This window comes from Schistocerca serialis, chromosome 2 (genome assembly GCF_023864345.2).
Source record: "Schistocerca serialis cubense isolate TAMUIC-IGC-003099 chromosome 2, iqSchSeri2.2, whole genome shotgun sequence".
Taxonomy (NCBI): Eukaryota; Metazoa; Arthropoda; class Insecta; order Orthoptera; family Acrididae; genus Schistocerca; species Schistocerca serialis.
In genome coordinates, this window is record NC_064639.1 from 758,451,577 (window position 1) to 758,467,818 (window position 16,242).

General features: G+C 40.5%; 1 protein-coding gene across 1 annotated transcript in view; it reads left to right on the forward strand.

Annotated features, from left to right (window-relative positions):
• The window catches only part of LOC126457965 (serine/threonine-protein kinase ATR), a 359,569-nt gene that overhangs the window by 165,373 nt on the left and 177,954 nt on the right, over positions 1-16,242 (forward strand). Inside the window, exon 17 of the mRNA XM_050094723.1 lies at positions 15,094-15,222. Within this exon, the coding sequence (XP_049950680.1) occupies positions 15,094-15,222 (129 nt within the window). The remainder of the gene's footprint in view (positions 1-15,093; positions 15,223-16,242) is intronic.

The window sequence follows — 16,242 nt, forward strand, 5'->3', positions numbered from 1 at the left end:
CACTTTTTTGCCACCAACCTTACCAATTAAACTCAATCTAAGACCAATATTGAACCCTGCCTGACTCGGTACATTCTTCTTCCAACTGTGATGCACCCCCACTGCCCCCAAATCACCCTCTGCTAACTTTCCAAAATTTCTTAACCTTGAAGCTTGCCTCACTATCATTCCTCAAATCTCTCAACATGCAAGCTTACCTTATATCTGCACAAAGAACAACAATACATCATCTAAAATCTGATCCTGTCCTTATTATCCTACCTGCTGACTAAGCCTCCACCACTGTTGTTTTGAACCACAAGGATTACTTGGCAGAAGGACTCTACCAACTGTTGGATTCATCAGCTACAAACCCTACCACAGTGACCCCATTTAGGAAATCCAGCATGATCTCCAGTCTTTTCTCAAATCCTTATGCCCAACCCAGAGCCTCTTCCCAGAGTCTGTCTCCTTACCCCTGTCATTCCCCACACTGCAAACATCTACATTCTTCCTTAGTAGATAAACTTAACCACCCAGGACATCTCACTAAGAGAACGTCTGCTCTCATCAACCAACACCTTCAACCTATCACCTGCAACCTACCCTCCTGTATAAAACGTACCAACCAGTTCCACCATGGACTCACCATAGTTTGTGTTCCTTTAGTATACTGTGCCCTGCTTGTCACTATTGATGCCAACTCCTTTCACACTACCTTTACCAACACCCAAAGGATTCCAAACCTACAACATCTTTCCTGGTCATCATGAACAACTGCATCCTCAACCACAATTACTTCTCCTTTGATGACATCACCTACAAACAAATCTGTGGTATGCCAATGGCACCCAAATTGCACCAACCTATGCCAACCTATTAATACGCCATATAGAGGAATCTTTCCTAACCACCCAAACCCCTCACCTGGTTCAGATTCATTGTCGACATATTCGTGATCTGGACTGAGGCTGAGGACACCCTATCCACAGTCCTCCAAAACCTCAACAGCTTCTCCCCCCATTTGCTTCACCTTGTCCTTCTCAACCCAACAAGCCATCTTCCTCACTTGACCTTCACCTCAAAGATGGCTACATCAGTACCTATGTCCATGTCAAACCAATCAACCACCAGCAATACCTCCGCTTCGACAGTTGCCACCCATTCCATTCTAAGAAGTCCTTTGCGTACAGCCTAGCCACCCTTGGCTGTTGCATCTGTAATGACGAGAAGTCCGTCTCAAAATATATCAAGGATCTCACTGAGGCCTTCACAGGCCGTAATTACCCTTCTTAGCTTGTACAGAAACAGATCTCGCATGCGTTATGTCTCCAATAACCCCTCAGCTACCAAAGTCCCACTGTGTGGCCACAGAGGAGCATTCCAGTTGTGACATAGTACCACCCAAGACTGGAGTAACTGAGTTACATTCTCCGCCAAGGTTTTGTCTACCTCTCGTTGTGCCCTGAAATGAGAAATGTCCAATCCACTATCCTTCCCGCCCCTCCCACAGTGGTATTCCGCTGCACGAAGGGTGTAAATAATAACCTTGTTCTTCCCTACACAACCCCTGCTACCAACCTCTTGCCTCGTTGCTCATATCCTTGTAATAGACCCACACCCAGATCAGAATAACAAAGTAATTGACAGCAAAGCATAGTTGAACATGGAAGGGGGCGATGTTTTCGGTTCGTGATTAGTGTGTGTGTGTGTGTGTGTGCGTGCACATTATGTCTAATAGCAACAGCTGTGCGGTTCCTTATTGGACTACCTTCTCACACCACCTTTTAATGTGCGCTTTTGAGTTCACTTTACAGGATCGTTATATCCTTGTGGCTTAACAAATGCGCACCCAAGTATAAAATGGTAACATCTTCATATTAATTGTCTATCTCAGTGAAAGCAAGAACAATGTTTTTACAGCAATCAGAATGAATCACATTCAGTTATCATATTCGATACATAAAGGGTGTTAAAATGAATCTGAATTGTTCATGTAAATACAAAAACTAAAAACATTAAAATAACGTAAACTGCTGGAGTTCTTACCAATCACTGTAGTGTACATGCATTGTGTCATACTTGTGCTGAGGGGTAGACCTTAGTAATGATATAGGATTTATTGTGCAACTGCAGTAAACACCATTCAGGCAAAAATATGAAATCCAAACACAAAAATAAAGACAAATTGAGGCACAGGGTAAATGCCACATAGTTCAGAATCACTTTCTTCCTCGGCACTGTTGTTATCTGAACTCTGGTCCGTGGATGAGTCAATGGACTTGCCCAAAGATATAATGATATTTTCCACAGTACTCACGACACTCACTCACTTTGCTTTTCCATGCTTCTTTAACAACTGTTTCTATGTGGTGTAGAACATTTCTCCATTTCTCTGGTGTTATTTGTGTCACTGCTTCCTCTTACAGTCTTTGAATTTCTGCCGCAGTGAAGCTCTTGTAAATTGTTGCCACGTAATTTTTAATTTGTGTCCTAATCATTTTGATGGCGTCAAAGTAGCTGTGGTATGGCGGAAGCCTGAGAATCCTGTGGCCAGATTCTTTATCTACCTCGTCCACACATACTGTTGAAACTGTGGCTTAGTCTTGTTTACTATTTTCATGAGCAGTGCCTTACATAAATCATCCTAAATTTTCACATTGTGGCATTTCAACCATTCAATAACATTTGCTTTTTTCATTGACATCGATGGAGCTTCATCTTTAATAACAGAATGGTATGGGGCATTATCCATTAAAATGAAGGATGCCCAATTTAAGTTTTCCAGTAGTTGCATCTTGAACCACTTCAAAAAAACTATCATGGCTCATCTCCTCATGGTACGTGTTTTTTTCCTCAATTTGTAAATGAGGAGACTGTTAGGTACAAAACCAGATGCAGTTCCAGCATGCAAGACAATAATTCTTGTGTCCTTTCCCACCGGAACAGCAGAACTTCTTCATATACTGTCATCTGCCCAGTGTCTTCTGACAGACTGTCCAGCAGTTACCCAGGTTTCATTGAGCCACATAATGTCTTCAAATGGCACTTTAACTATAGTTCTTAAAAATCAAAAACGCCATGCTAAGAATCTTCTCTTTTCATTATAATTTTCTGTGCATTAATTTTTTTAAACCAAACTGAGGGCTCTAACAACTGTTTTCTGCCACTGAATAACTCTGCCTCCCAAAGAGAAACGGACAGTTTTTTAACTGTTGAATGTTCTTTTCTCTCATAATATCCATGCATGTGGCGATGAACAGCATGTTATGGAAAAGAGTCCAGGTTTGTTACACATGGTTCTGTCCTTCTTTCCAGGTGGCTGCAGTTTGGGTGAACCAGGCTCTTCCCCTTCTGCACAGTATTTCTCCTTACAAATTTTGACGACAGTATTTTTGCATATCTGTAAAGCTTCTGCTGTCCATTCAGATTCCTTCATTAGAGGAAATAGAGTTGCACCATTGTCTCTCCCTTTATCAAAAAATTTCCACACTGAGCCCACAAACTGACGTGCCTGACCGTGCAAAACTTGAGTGGATCACTGAACTTTCCATTTAGCAGCCACACTTTTTTGCATGCTTCCACTACAAGCTTTAGACATTCTTTGGTACAAAGTAAACTTGCCACACAGAGAAACAACACAATGAAGCGGACTGCAACTGTTTACATTACTGGCTGCAAGTGTTATGTACAAATGGCTGCAGAGGCTGCTGCTTGCAGTAGCAGAGAGATTTGACAATGGTGAACGCAACAGGAGGCTCAGCTAACCGCATTCTGTGATTGGTAGCGGCCCTGTGAACAGCTAGATGTCAATCACTTTGTCATTCTGATCTAGGTATAGATGCAAGATTTGTGCGTAAATCTCCCAACCACTACCACTACCTCCTCCATTTGAGTCACAAGCATCACCTATTCCATCCAGGCAGGGCTACCTGTGAAAGAAGTCATGTGATCTAGAAACTGAGCTGTGACACTGTGCTTTGTTCAACATGGGCATGGCAATCAATAAGTTGTCTGTCCGTATGAATGGCCTCTGACAAACTGTGGCCAAGAAACAGCTGGACCACCCAGTTTCTGAGCACACTGCCCAACACAACATCCTTCATTTTAATGACTGCTTCACAGCGTGCACCATCTGGATCATTTCTACCAACACCAGCTCTTCTGAACTGTCCAGGTGGGAACTCTCCCTGCAATATATCCTTTTCTCCTGCAACCTTCATGGCCTCAATCTCCGTTAGTCATTGTCCTTCCCTGTTCCCACTCCACAGCCTTCTATTCCACAAGTATACCCACAGTCTTTTTACTTTGCTCCTTTTCTGCTTACCACCACCACCACCACCACCACCACCACCACCACCACGACATAACCTGTTGACTGCACCTATTCACCTAGCTGCCCTATCCTCTCTCCACCTCGTCCATGTATGCTCCCACAAATGGCACTTTACTGTCCCCCATCTGTATCCTGCTCTCCCTCCCCCTCCCTGCTCTAGCTTCCTTGCACCCAGACTGCTTCTCCCATTATGCATAGGTGCTTGCAGTTTGGCCCCAGCAGCCAGAGACAGTGGCCGAGTATGTGAGCTGCATTTGCATGAATGTGTGTGTGTGTGTGTGTGTGTGTGTGTGTGTGTGTGTGTGTGTGTGTGTGTTGCCAATATTGGAAGGACGTCTTCTAGCTGAGCTCTTATGTGTTTAGTAGTCGTTTTGTTGTGCCTGTCTGTGACTCAACATCTTCGCTATATAGTGAGTAGTGATCTATCCTTTTCAGTACATTGTCATTATGGCCCTTATAGGGGCATTTAAACCATTATTCTTCCTGCATTCAATACACGAATAGGATGGAAAGAAGCCATAATAAGTGGTACAGTAGGAAGTACCCTCTGCCATGCACTTCACAGTAGTTTCCAGAGTATAGATGTAGAAGTAGATGAACTTATACTGTCACAATCGTTCTTATAATCCCTTCAGTGAGTAGATCATCAGTACTGCAGTCACTGCTTTCTTTTTCTGATCATCGTAGTTAGCAGTTGTCTCCAACAACACTGATGATCAGTCTCTCTGTGTTAATCTTGAGAATGTCTGCCAACATGCCAGGTTCAGTTACTCATTTAAGCATAATTGTGTCATTCAATAAAAGTTTTTCTTGAAATGGTCTAGTACTGTGAGATTCTGTATTCAGGTTCTTTATTAGGTATTGAGATCATGTAGTGGAATGGCCTTTATATTGACATACAATAGCAATCACTGTATTAATTACTGTTCACATTGCATGCACAAATAATTTATCATATAGTATCCTGTTGTTCACAATTGTAATCAAAATCCTAAAACTCAATTTGTACACTGCTAGTATCCAAGAATTCTCTTAAACTGTAGAATGGATTTTTTATTAACCATTTATACAACTTACTTTCAAACGTATGTTGGTTGCAGAATGTGGCAGTTTATTAAAACCTTGCAAACAGTTCACTTTGTGAGAGCTGCCCGTTTTTATCAGCCTGTGCCTAAGAATGTCAATGCTCTTCTTGTTTCTGTCGTCATGACAGTGTATGTTTCCGTGCTATCAAACTCTGCTATGTTGTTTTTTGCATGTATCACTGATATATCCCCCCCATGAACCATGGACCTTGCCGTTGGTGGGGAGGCTTGCGTGCCTCAGCGATACAGATAGCCGTACCGTAGGTGCAACCACAACGGAGGGGTATCTGTTGAGAGGCCAGACAAACGTGTGGTTCCTGAAGAGGGGCAGCAGCCTTTTCAGTAGTTGCAAGGGCAACAGTCTGGATGATTGACTGATGTGGCCTTGTAACAATAACCAAAACGGCCTTGCTGTGCTGGTACTGCGAACGGCTGAAAGCAAGGGGAAACTACAGCCGTAATTTTTCCCGAGGGCATGCAGCTTTACTGTATGATTAAATGATGATGGCGTCCTCTTGGGTAAAATATTCCGGAGGTAAAATAGTCCCCCATTCGGATCTCCGGGCGGGGACTACTCAGGAGGATGTCGTTATCAGGAGAAAGAAAACTGGCGTTCTACGGATCGCAGCATGGAATGTCAGATCCCTTAATCGGGTAGGTAGGTTAGAAAATTTAAAAAGGGAAATGGATAGGTTGAAGTTAGATATAGTGGGAATTAGTGAAGTTCGGTAGCAGGAGGAACAAGACTTCTGGTCAGGTGACTACAGGGTTATAAACACAAAATCAAATAGGGGTAATGCAGGAGTAGGTTTAATAATGAATAGGAAAATAGGAATGCGGGTAAGCTACTACAAACAGCATAGTGAATGCATTATTGTGGCCAAGATAGATACGAAGCCCACACCCACTACAGTAGTACAAGTTTATATACCAACTAGCTCTGCAGATGACGAAGAAATTGAAGAAATGTATGATGAAATAAAAGAAATTATTCAGATAGTGAAGGGAGACGAAAATTTAATACTCATGGGTGACTGGAATTCGAGTGTAGGAAAAGGGAGAGAAGGAAACATAGTCGGTGAATATTGATTGGGGCTAAGAAATGAAAGAGGAAGCCGCCTGGTAGAATTTTGCACAGAGCACAACATAATCATAGCTAACACTTGGTTTAAGAATCATGAAAGAAGGTTGTATACATGGAAGAACCCTGGAGATACTAAAAGGTATCAGATAGATTATATAATGGTAAGACAGAGATTTAGGAACCAGGTTTTAAATTGTAAGACATTTCCAGGGGCAGATGTGGACTCTGACCACAATCTATTGGTTATGACCTGTAGATTAAAACTGAAGAAACTGCAAAAAGGTGGGAATTTAAGGAGATGGGACCTGGATAAACTGAAAGAACCAGAGGTTGTACAGAGTTCCAGGGAGAGCATAAGGGAGCAATTGACAGGAATGGGGGAAAGAAATACGGTAGAAGAAGAATGGGTAGCTTTGAGGGATGAAGTAGTGAAGGCAGCAGAGGATCAAGTAGGTAAAAAGACGAGGGCTGGTAGAAATCCTTGGGTAACAGAAGAAATATTGAATTTAATTGATGAAAGGAGAAAATATAAAAATGCAGTAAATGAAGCAGGCAAAAAGGAATACAAACGTCTCAAAAATGAGATCGACAGGAAGTGCAAAATGGCTAAGCAGGGATGGCTAGAGGACAAACGTAAGGATGTAGAGGCTTATCTCACTAGGGGTAAGATAGATACTGCCTACAGGGAAATTAAAGAGACCTTTGGAGATAAGAGAACGACTTGTATGAATATCAAGAGCTCAGATGGAAACCCAGTTCTAAGCAAAGAAGGGAAAGCAGAAAGGTGGAAGGAGTATATAGAGGGTCTATACAAGGGCGATGTGCTTGAGGACAATATTATGGAAATGGAAGAGGATGTAGATGAAGATGAAATGGGAGATACGATACTGCGTGAAGAGTTTGACAGAGCACTGAAAGACCTGAGTCGAAACAAGGGCCCCGGAGTAGACAACATTCCATTGGAACTACTGATGGCCTTGGGAGAGCCAGTCCTGACAAAACTCTACCATCTGGTGAGCAAGATGTATGAAACAGGCGAAATACCCTCAGACTTCAAGAAGAATATAATTATTCCAATCCCAAAGAAAGCAGGTGTTGACAGATGTGAAAATTACCGAACTATCAGTTTAATAAGTCACAGCTGCAAAATACTAACACGAATTCTTTACAGACGAATGGAAAAACTGGTAGAAGCGAACCTCGGGGAAGATCAGTTTGGATTCCGTAGAAACACTGGAACACGTGAGGCAATACTGACCTTACGACTTATCTTAGAAGAAAGATTAAGGAAAGGCAAACCTACATTTCTAGCATTTGTAGACTTAGAGAAAGCTTTTGACAATGTTGACTGGAATACTCTCTTTCAAATTGTAAAGGTGGCAGGGGTAAAATACAGGGAGCGAAAGGCTATTTACAATTTGTACAGAAACCAGATGGCAGTTATAAGAGTTGAGGGACATGAAAGGGAAGCAGTGGTTGGGAAGGGAGTAAGACAGGGTTGTAGCCTCTCCCCGATGTTGTTCAATCTGTATATTGAGCAAGCAGTAAAGGAAACAAAAGAAAAATTTGGAGTGGGTATCAAAATCCATGGAGAAGAAATAAAAACTTTGAGGTTCGCCGATGACATTGTAATTCTGTCAGAGACAGCAAAGGACTTGGAAGAGCAGTTGAATGGAATGGACAGTGTTTTGAAAGGAGGATATAAGATGAACACCAACAAAAGCAAAACGAGGATAATGGAATGTAGTCGAATTAAGTCGGGTGATGCTGAGGGAATTAGATTAGGAAATGAGACACTTAAAGTAGTAAAGGAATTTTGCTATTTGGGGAGCAAAATAACTGATGATGCTCAAAGTAGAGAGGATATAAAATGTAGGCTGGCAATGGCAAGGAAAGCTTTTCTGAAGAAGAGAAATTTGTTAACATCGAGTATAGATTTAAGTGTCAGGAAATCATTTCTGAAAGTATTTGTATGGAGTTTAGCCATGTATGGAAGTGAAACATGGACGATAAATAGTTTGGACAAGAAGAGAATAGAAGCATTCGAAATGTGGTGTTACAGAAGAATGCTGAAGATTAGATGGGTAGATCACATAACTAATGAAGTATTGAACAGGATTGGGGAGAAGAGAAGTTTGTGGCACAACTTGACCAGAAGACGGGATCGGTTGGTAGGACATGTTCTGAGGCATCAAGGGATCACCAATTTAGTATTGGAGGGCAGCGTGGAGGGTAAGCAGATTCAGAAGGATGTAGATTGCAGTAGGTACTGGGAGATGAAGAAGCTTGCACAGGATAGAGTAGCATGGAGAGCTGCATCAAACCAGTCTCAGGACTGAAGACCACAACAACAACAACACTGATACATAGATATCAAACTTTATCACTGTCATTATTTTGATCTTAGTGAATAAATGGCAGCAGTGCTCCCTTGGACAAACCTTACACTGTATCCTTAGCACCTTTTTTTTGAATCAATAATACATCACTTGACATGACGTGAGTGACCCCATAACAATAGCTCATAAGATATGTGAGATTAAAAAAGTCCAAAGTAAGTTACCCTAAGATATACATTTCTCACTAGATTAGATAATTTCCAAATGAGATAGGACAACCTTGGTATCTTTCTGCAGACATAATTAATACAGTTTAGTTTGGAATATGTATTCCAGGCAATTTTACAGTTTTTGTTTCTATGCCTTTAGCTAGTCCGAGCAGCACCTTTTGAGTTTTCTCTGGGTTGCACTGTAGTTTATTGGATGGGAACCAGTTTTGTGTTAAGTAGAGAGTGTCCTGTGATTTCTGACGTAACCTTAACCTATCTCAGTCTGTGGTGATTAAGTTGTGTTGTCCACATAGCATATGATGCCTGTACGTATGTACGTTGTGCCAAATGTGATCTAAACATACGATGTAGCGTTACCCTCTGGGAGGAATTTTGAAATTGACCGTGTGTTAACCTAATGGATAGAGGGTATTGAACATGAAATTCATGCTATGGCAGTTAGTAGGAAGCAGAAAGACTTTAATTTTGTAAGAAATGAAAGCAATAAAGTTTCATCAAATGAAATAATAAATGGTCGCCAGCCTAATTAGGCATAATAATGTGAAAACATTCTTTCAGTGGATTTAAATATACTCTTGCAAAAGGGACTTTCATAAATTCTTTCTTAGTAAAGTCCAGTGAACACACACAACCTTTAATTAATTCAACCTTTAATTAATTCAGCACAATATGTTCTCAAAGACCTCACGAGATTAAGTGGCACTCTACTGTGGAAATGTTCCAGATTTCAATGGCAAAAACTGAATTGAAATTAATCTTTTCCTACCAGCAAAGATTAAAGTGGGGCCCTTAAACTGTTCCTTACTTTATAAGCAACTACGCACACATTACAGAAACAATTTGCATCACATAAATGCTGAGTTACAACCCCACTTAAGTTTATTTTGTCCTCAATGCTTTATAACAATTTACACTAGCAATATTCTTATTTAGCTTCAGAAATAAATTCAAGGTAAAGTAAAATTTCTGTTAGGTTTATCATTATGTGCCTTTTTCATTGCTTGGTAAGCAAGTGATTTAATTATCAAAATTTATACTCTTTAGCAGTAAAATTTGGCACAGCCAGAGTAGTAGCAATTCAAAGCGAAATAAAGCTTTTTAACAAGGTTAAAATAATGTGTCTCTCTCTTTATGTATGAAACAAATGATTTAACTAGCAACTTATATGTACTTTAAAACTGAAACTGAGGCATATTTAAATAGAAACAAATTTGCATTTCTTCATAAACAGGATACTCAGTCTTTAGCACTTGTAGGTTGGTTGGTTGGTTTGGGGGATTAAAGGGACCAGACTGCGACGGTCATCGGTCCCAGCACTTGTGGGATAGGACCCTGTTTGGTATCATGAAGAGGACAGTTTCAAAGTTCAAACACAAATTTTGCAACACTTGAATTATTATTGGAAAAGCAACACAAGCACACTGGTTTATACTGGCACACATATCTGTTTTCCAAAGTAGATGAAGCAGTGGCGCAATAGAGGTGGCAAGCACGTGGTGGTTATCAGGCCTCCTCCTGGCAGTTTTAAACTCTATTTAATTCTTCTTGGCGATGTATTCATCATCTTTAGAGACTTTCCAAGTTTGAGAGCACTGTTTTACAGCCGGAACCACATCCGAGGCCATTCCATCATAGATTTGGTTTCAGAATGCCTCACGTGGCACCTGCGGTATTGACTGTGCGACTACTGGCCACTGACTGCCTAGTGTGCTCTCTCTCTCTTACCGCACAGATTGACCGCCACTTCCACATTTTGTCGCACGCCAAGCCTCTTTCGTAATGGAGGAGATTCCCTACGTCTTTTCTATTTCACAATACAAGATCCCTAAGCATGAACCAGTTTTCTACATAAAATTTTGTTGTTACCAAAGACATATTTTATAAAATTTCATTATTTAAACACACTGTTAAATATTTACAAAGTATATATCACAAATTTCCACTTCCCTCTAACAATTCAAAGATCTTAACTCTACAGAATAAATACTTCATAATAAAATTACACTGTACCAATTACTCACAATCAATAATAGTGTTACAAGCAGATAACAGACTGAAGCCCAACATAATGTGGCAAATCGTTGATTGCAACAATGAAGAAGAACGGTCTGGGGATAGAGCCCTAAAGCACACCAGATGTGACTGTCTTCAGGGAAGAATGCCTATTTTGAATTTAGACAAATTGCCTCATATTATTTAGATAAGAATTAATTGTTTCTAATACTGTGTAATTTATTCCATAATACTGTATTTTGGCTAGTAATATGTCATAGGGAATACAGTCAAAAGCCGTACTCAAATTGCATAACTCGAGAGACTGCATTGTTATTTTCAAATGCAGTTAGTGACTAGTTAACAACTCCAAGGACTGCAGAAGTGCTATTTTTTTCCTTGTCAAAAACCTTGCTGTCTACTACAAAGAAGATTATGTTTTACAAAGTAGTTACTAAGCTGTAAGTGAAAAATTGCTTCAGGTATTTTGGAAAAGATTGTAACAATAGACACTGGCCTTTAGTTCCCAGGGAGCTCTTTTTGTATGTAGGTATAACTTCTGAAATTTTGACTGGGTGAGAGAAAACTTCAAGTTAAAGGCATTTACTCATAATAAAAGCAAATGGTTTCCACATAAAGAGTATTGTCATTTTTACTGTACAGCTACGTAGCTAGTAGCAGTCCGTGCTTTTCAAGTTAGAAAATTTGGAAACAGCATTTGCTATATCAATGGGTGTGACTAGATCCCACTGGATTTCCTGTCCTCTTGGAAGCTAATCGGCAAGTATACCGGTTGGTTAATTTTAGATCTTAATTTATTTCCTCTAGTAGCAAAGTATTTGTTGAGCTCTTCTGGCTCAAGCAAAGTCTTTAGTTTGGGTAGAAGTGGATTCTTGTGTTACGATATACCAGGCAGCCGAACATGTGTCCAGAGCTCCTTGTACGTAATTTTTATAGGAAATTTTTGGGCAAGTTTCATTTCAGCTTTATAATGTTTTTCACATTTCAGATGAGCTTTATAAGAAATGTCATGTTTGCAGTTATTTTTATACACCTTGTATAGTGAAATCATCTTTACCCTGATTCTAACAAGGATCCCAGGTGTGCCATTTAAGCTTTTTACCTTTTCTGCTTGGCTTAGAACTGTTTATTCTCAATGGTGAGCAAGAATACCAGAAACCAATGTATAACAACAAAAATAATCAATTATTGATAATATAATATAAATGGATAGATAAACAATCTACTCACCAAGCAGCAGCACAAAAGATTTTAAATTTTACAGGCTTTCAGATCCAGTGGCACCTTCTTCTGGCACAAAAGTTGACGGGCAAGGAAGAGGGGTGAAGGAAAAGGACTGGAGAGGTTTAGGGAAAGGGGTTCAATTCAGAAAAGTCACCCAGAACCCCAAGTTAGGGGAGACTTACCAGATGGGATGAGAAGAAAGACAATCAGTCTTTCCTTCTCATCTCATGCCAGAAGAAGGAGCCACTGGCCCCAGAAGTTTTTAAACTTTAAATCCTTTTGTGTGTGTGTGATTGTGTGGGTGGGTGCGTGCGTGCGTGCGCGTTTCCCTGCCACCGATTGGTGAGTAGGTCTTCTATCTACCCGTTTATACAGGGTGTTACAAAAAGGTACGGCCAAACTTTCAGGAAACATTCCTCACACACAAATAAAGAAAAGATGTTATGTGGACATGTGTCTGGAAACACTTAATTTCCATGTTAGAGCTCATTTCAGTTTCATCAGTATGTACAGGTAATGTTGACGTCAGTGCTTGTGTTGACATGCGACTCATTGCTCTACAGTACTAGCATCAAGCACATCAGTACGTAGCATCAACAGGTTAGTGTTCATCACGAACGTGGTTTTGCAGTCAGTGCAATGTTTACAAATGTGGAGTTGGCAGATGCCCATTTGATGTATGGATTAGCACGGGGCAATAGCCATAGCACGGTACGTTAGTATCGAGACAGATTTCCTGAACGAAGGTGTCCCGACAGGAAGATGTTCGAAGCAATTGATCAGCGTCTTAGGGAGCACGGAACATTCCAGCCTATGGCTCGCGACTGGGGAAGACCTAGAACGACGAGGACACCTGCAATGGACAAGGCAATTCTTCGTGCAGTTGACGATAACCCTAATGTCAGCATCAGAGAAGTTGCTGCTGTACAAGGTAACGTTGACCATGTCACTGTATGGAGAGTGCTACGGGAGAACCAGTTGTCTCTGTACCATGTACAGCATGTGCAGGCACTATCAGCAGCTGATTGGCCTCCACGGGTACACTTCTGCGAATGGTTCATCCAACAATGTGTCAATGCTCATTTCAGTGCAAATGTTCTCTTTACAGATGAGGCTTCATTCCAACGTGATCAAATTGTAAATTTTCACAATCAACATGTGTGGGCTGACGAGAATCCGCATGCAATTGTGCAATCATGTCATCAACACAGATTTTCTGTGAACGTTTGGGCAGGCATTGTTGGTGATGTCTTGATTGGGCCCCATGTTCTTCCACCTACGCTCAATGGAGCATGTCATCATGATTTTATACGGGATACTCTACCTGTGCTGCTAGAACATGTGCCTTTACAAGTACGACACAACATGTGGTTCCTGCACGATGGGGCTCCTGCACATTTCAGTCGAAGTGTTCGTACGCTTCTCAACAACAGATTCGGTGACCGATGGATTGGTAGAGGTGGACCAATTCCATGGCCTCCACGCTCTCCTGACCTCAACCCTCTTGACTTTCATTTATGGGGGCATTTGAAAGCTCTTGTCTACGCAACCCCGGTACCAAATGTAGGGACTCTTCGTGCTCGTATTGTGGACGGCTGTGATACAATACGCCATTCTCCAGGGCTGCATCAGCGCATCAGGGATTCCATGCGACGGAGGGTAGATGCATGTATCCTCGCTAACGGAGGACACTTTGAACATTTCCTGTAACAAAATGTTTGAAGTCACGCTGGTACGTTCTGTTGCTGTGTGTTTCAATTTCATGGTTAATGTGATTTGAAGAGAAGTAATAAAATGAGCTCTAACATGGAAAGTAAGCGTTTCCGGACACATGTCCACATAACATATTTTCTTTCTTTGTGTGTGAGGAATGTTTCCTGAAAGTTTGGCCGTACCTTTATGTAACACCCTGTATTATACATCAATATATCTCTTAAAGAAATTATTAAAGAGTGTTTCAACAGGTGATTTATCTGCGTCATATTCATAAACAAAGTCCCAGTTTGCATTTCTAAGGCAGTGAATAACTTAATACTTTTCTCTTTCTGACCTCTAACGCATATTGTGCTTGGCGTATTATTTGCAGTCACATAATCATTATCTGGCTCTGCACAGTTGTATGTGAGTAGTAGATCATCATGATCGGTAAAATGTTTATCTTCTATTGTATGGGTCTCTTGAGAAATTAACTATAACATTATCTAAAGAGGCATTCCCTTGTGTTGGGCAATTATTAGGCTCACAGTATACAGTCTTAAAAGTCTCTGTTTATACCTGTGGGGAAGCAGAACATTCATCAGTATGTATGCATTTATTAGCTATTAGTTTTAGATTGTTTAATTCTTTGTTTCTCTGGGCCATTATTAATTGTTGCAGACACGTCACCACCATTAAAGCAATAGTTCATACAAACTCTATTGCTACATTTTCTAAACTTTGAAGGGAAAAAAGGGCTGCTAACATATTTGTCATTCTCTGTACAAACGTAGAGTTGTTTTTTAAAATTAATGGAACTATGTGCTAAGGATAAGTGGATAGTAAAGTCTCCTTAGTGGAAGTAAAAGAGAGAGCAAAAACTCAATAGATACCCATGGAAAAAGTTGGGATCCCAGTTTGTTTAAGTAAGGATTTTGTGCATGTTTACAACTGTGGCTGTAAGATGGCTCACAATATGGTATCTGTAAAATGTGTGAACTGCAAAAAAGTTTTCTTAACAGGAGTGTTCATTATTTGTTTTGTTTCTGTGACATTAGTATCACAATTCAAATTTTACATTGCCACTAATTTTCATATTACATTTTAGGTTATACATAATTTGTTGATACTAGAATATGCAAGCAATCAGAAGAAAGTTCTTGACTCACTTCGATATTTGGCTATGATGGATCCTGTGTACAAAGGTGGTTCGAAGGATATGCCTCTTGAAAGTATTGTAAGTGAATTTCTTTCTAAATTGACACTGATAATTAGTGTTAAAAATGTTAACAGCATAGGAAAAGATTGCTACTCACTGTAATGGTGAATTTTTGATGCTACAACTCTTGTCAGTCTAGTCCCTTTACGTTCTACCAGACATTAATCTTCTGTCCCCCTCACCCGTAACCTGCTGAGACCCCCCCCCCCCCCCCCCCCGCACCACCCCTCCCCCCCTGCTGCCCTCCAGGTTGCTGCTTCTGTTCTGCATGACAGTCGCATTCTGGCCTGAGCTGCCGGAGTGGCAGTCGTATGTGCTTGTGTGAATGAATCTGTGTGTGTTTCCTTTTCTGATGGAGGCTGTGGCCAAAAGCTAATGTGTAAGGATCGTTTCGTTGTGCGTTTATGCAACTCGACATGTCATATTTACGGTGAGTGGCAATCTATTTTTTCCATGTAGTGTTATATTCCAACCTGGAGTTTCTATTGTTTCATTAAATATGTTTATAAATAGTAGAAGAATGTGGACATTTCACTGGTATGAAAGAAACGATGTCTGTCAAATTCCTGTTGATACTGATTACCTACACAACCTTTTTACACATATAGATCAAATTGGAAATGTGTAATTCAAAAACCTGTCCGAACCATGCAAATATTTCAGCCCCTACACATTCAATACACTTCTGTATGCTAATTTTTGGTGTAAAGTGGAATGTGCCTAATGTAGTAATGGAATGCAGATTTTAAGATTTAATTAATAATTCATTGTATAATGTGGAAAATAGCTTATACTGTACTACTGTATCACAGTATACTTTAGTTATTCAGGACTCTACAAGGATGCTACTTTTAACACAAAGCCCTGACAATGCTGTTAAGCGGAGCAAAACCGAGGAAAGACTTTCAGTGCAACAGTGAGGGTGTGGAGGTAAAACCACGGTGCTCTGTGCAACAGCAAAGAAGTTACTTCCAGTGTCGGTACATCAGATGGCATGGTTCATTTGTGAGCGCTCTGTTTGTTGCTGTTTCTCTTTTT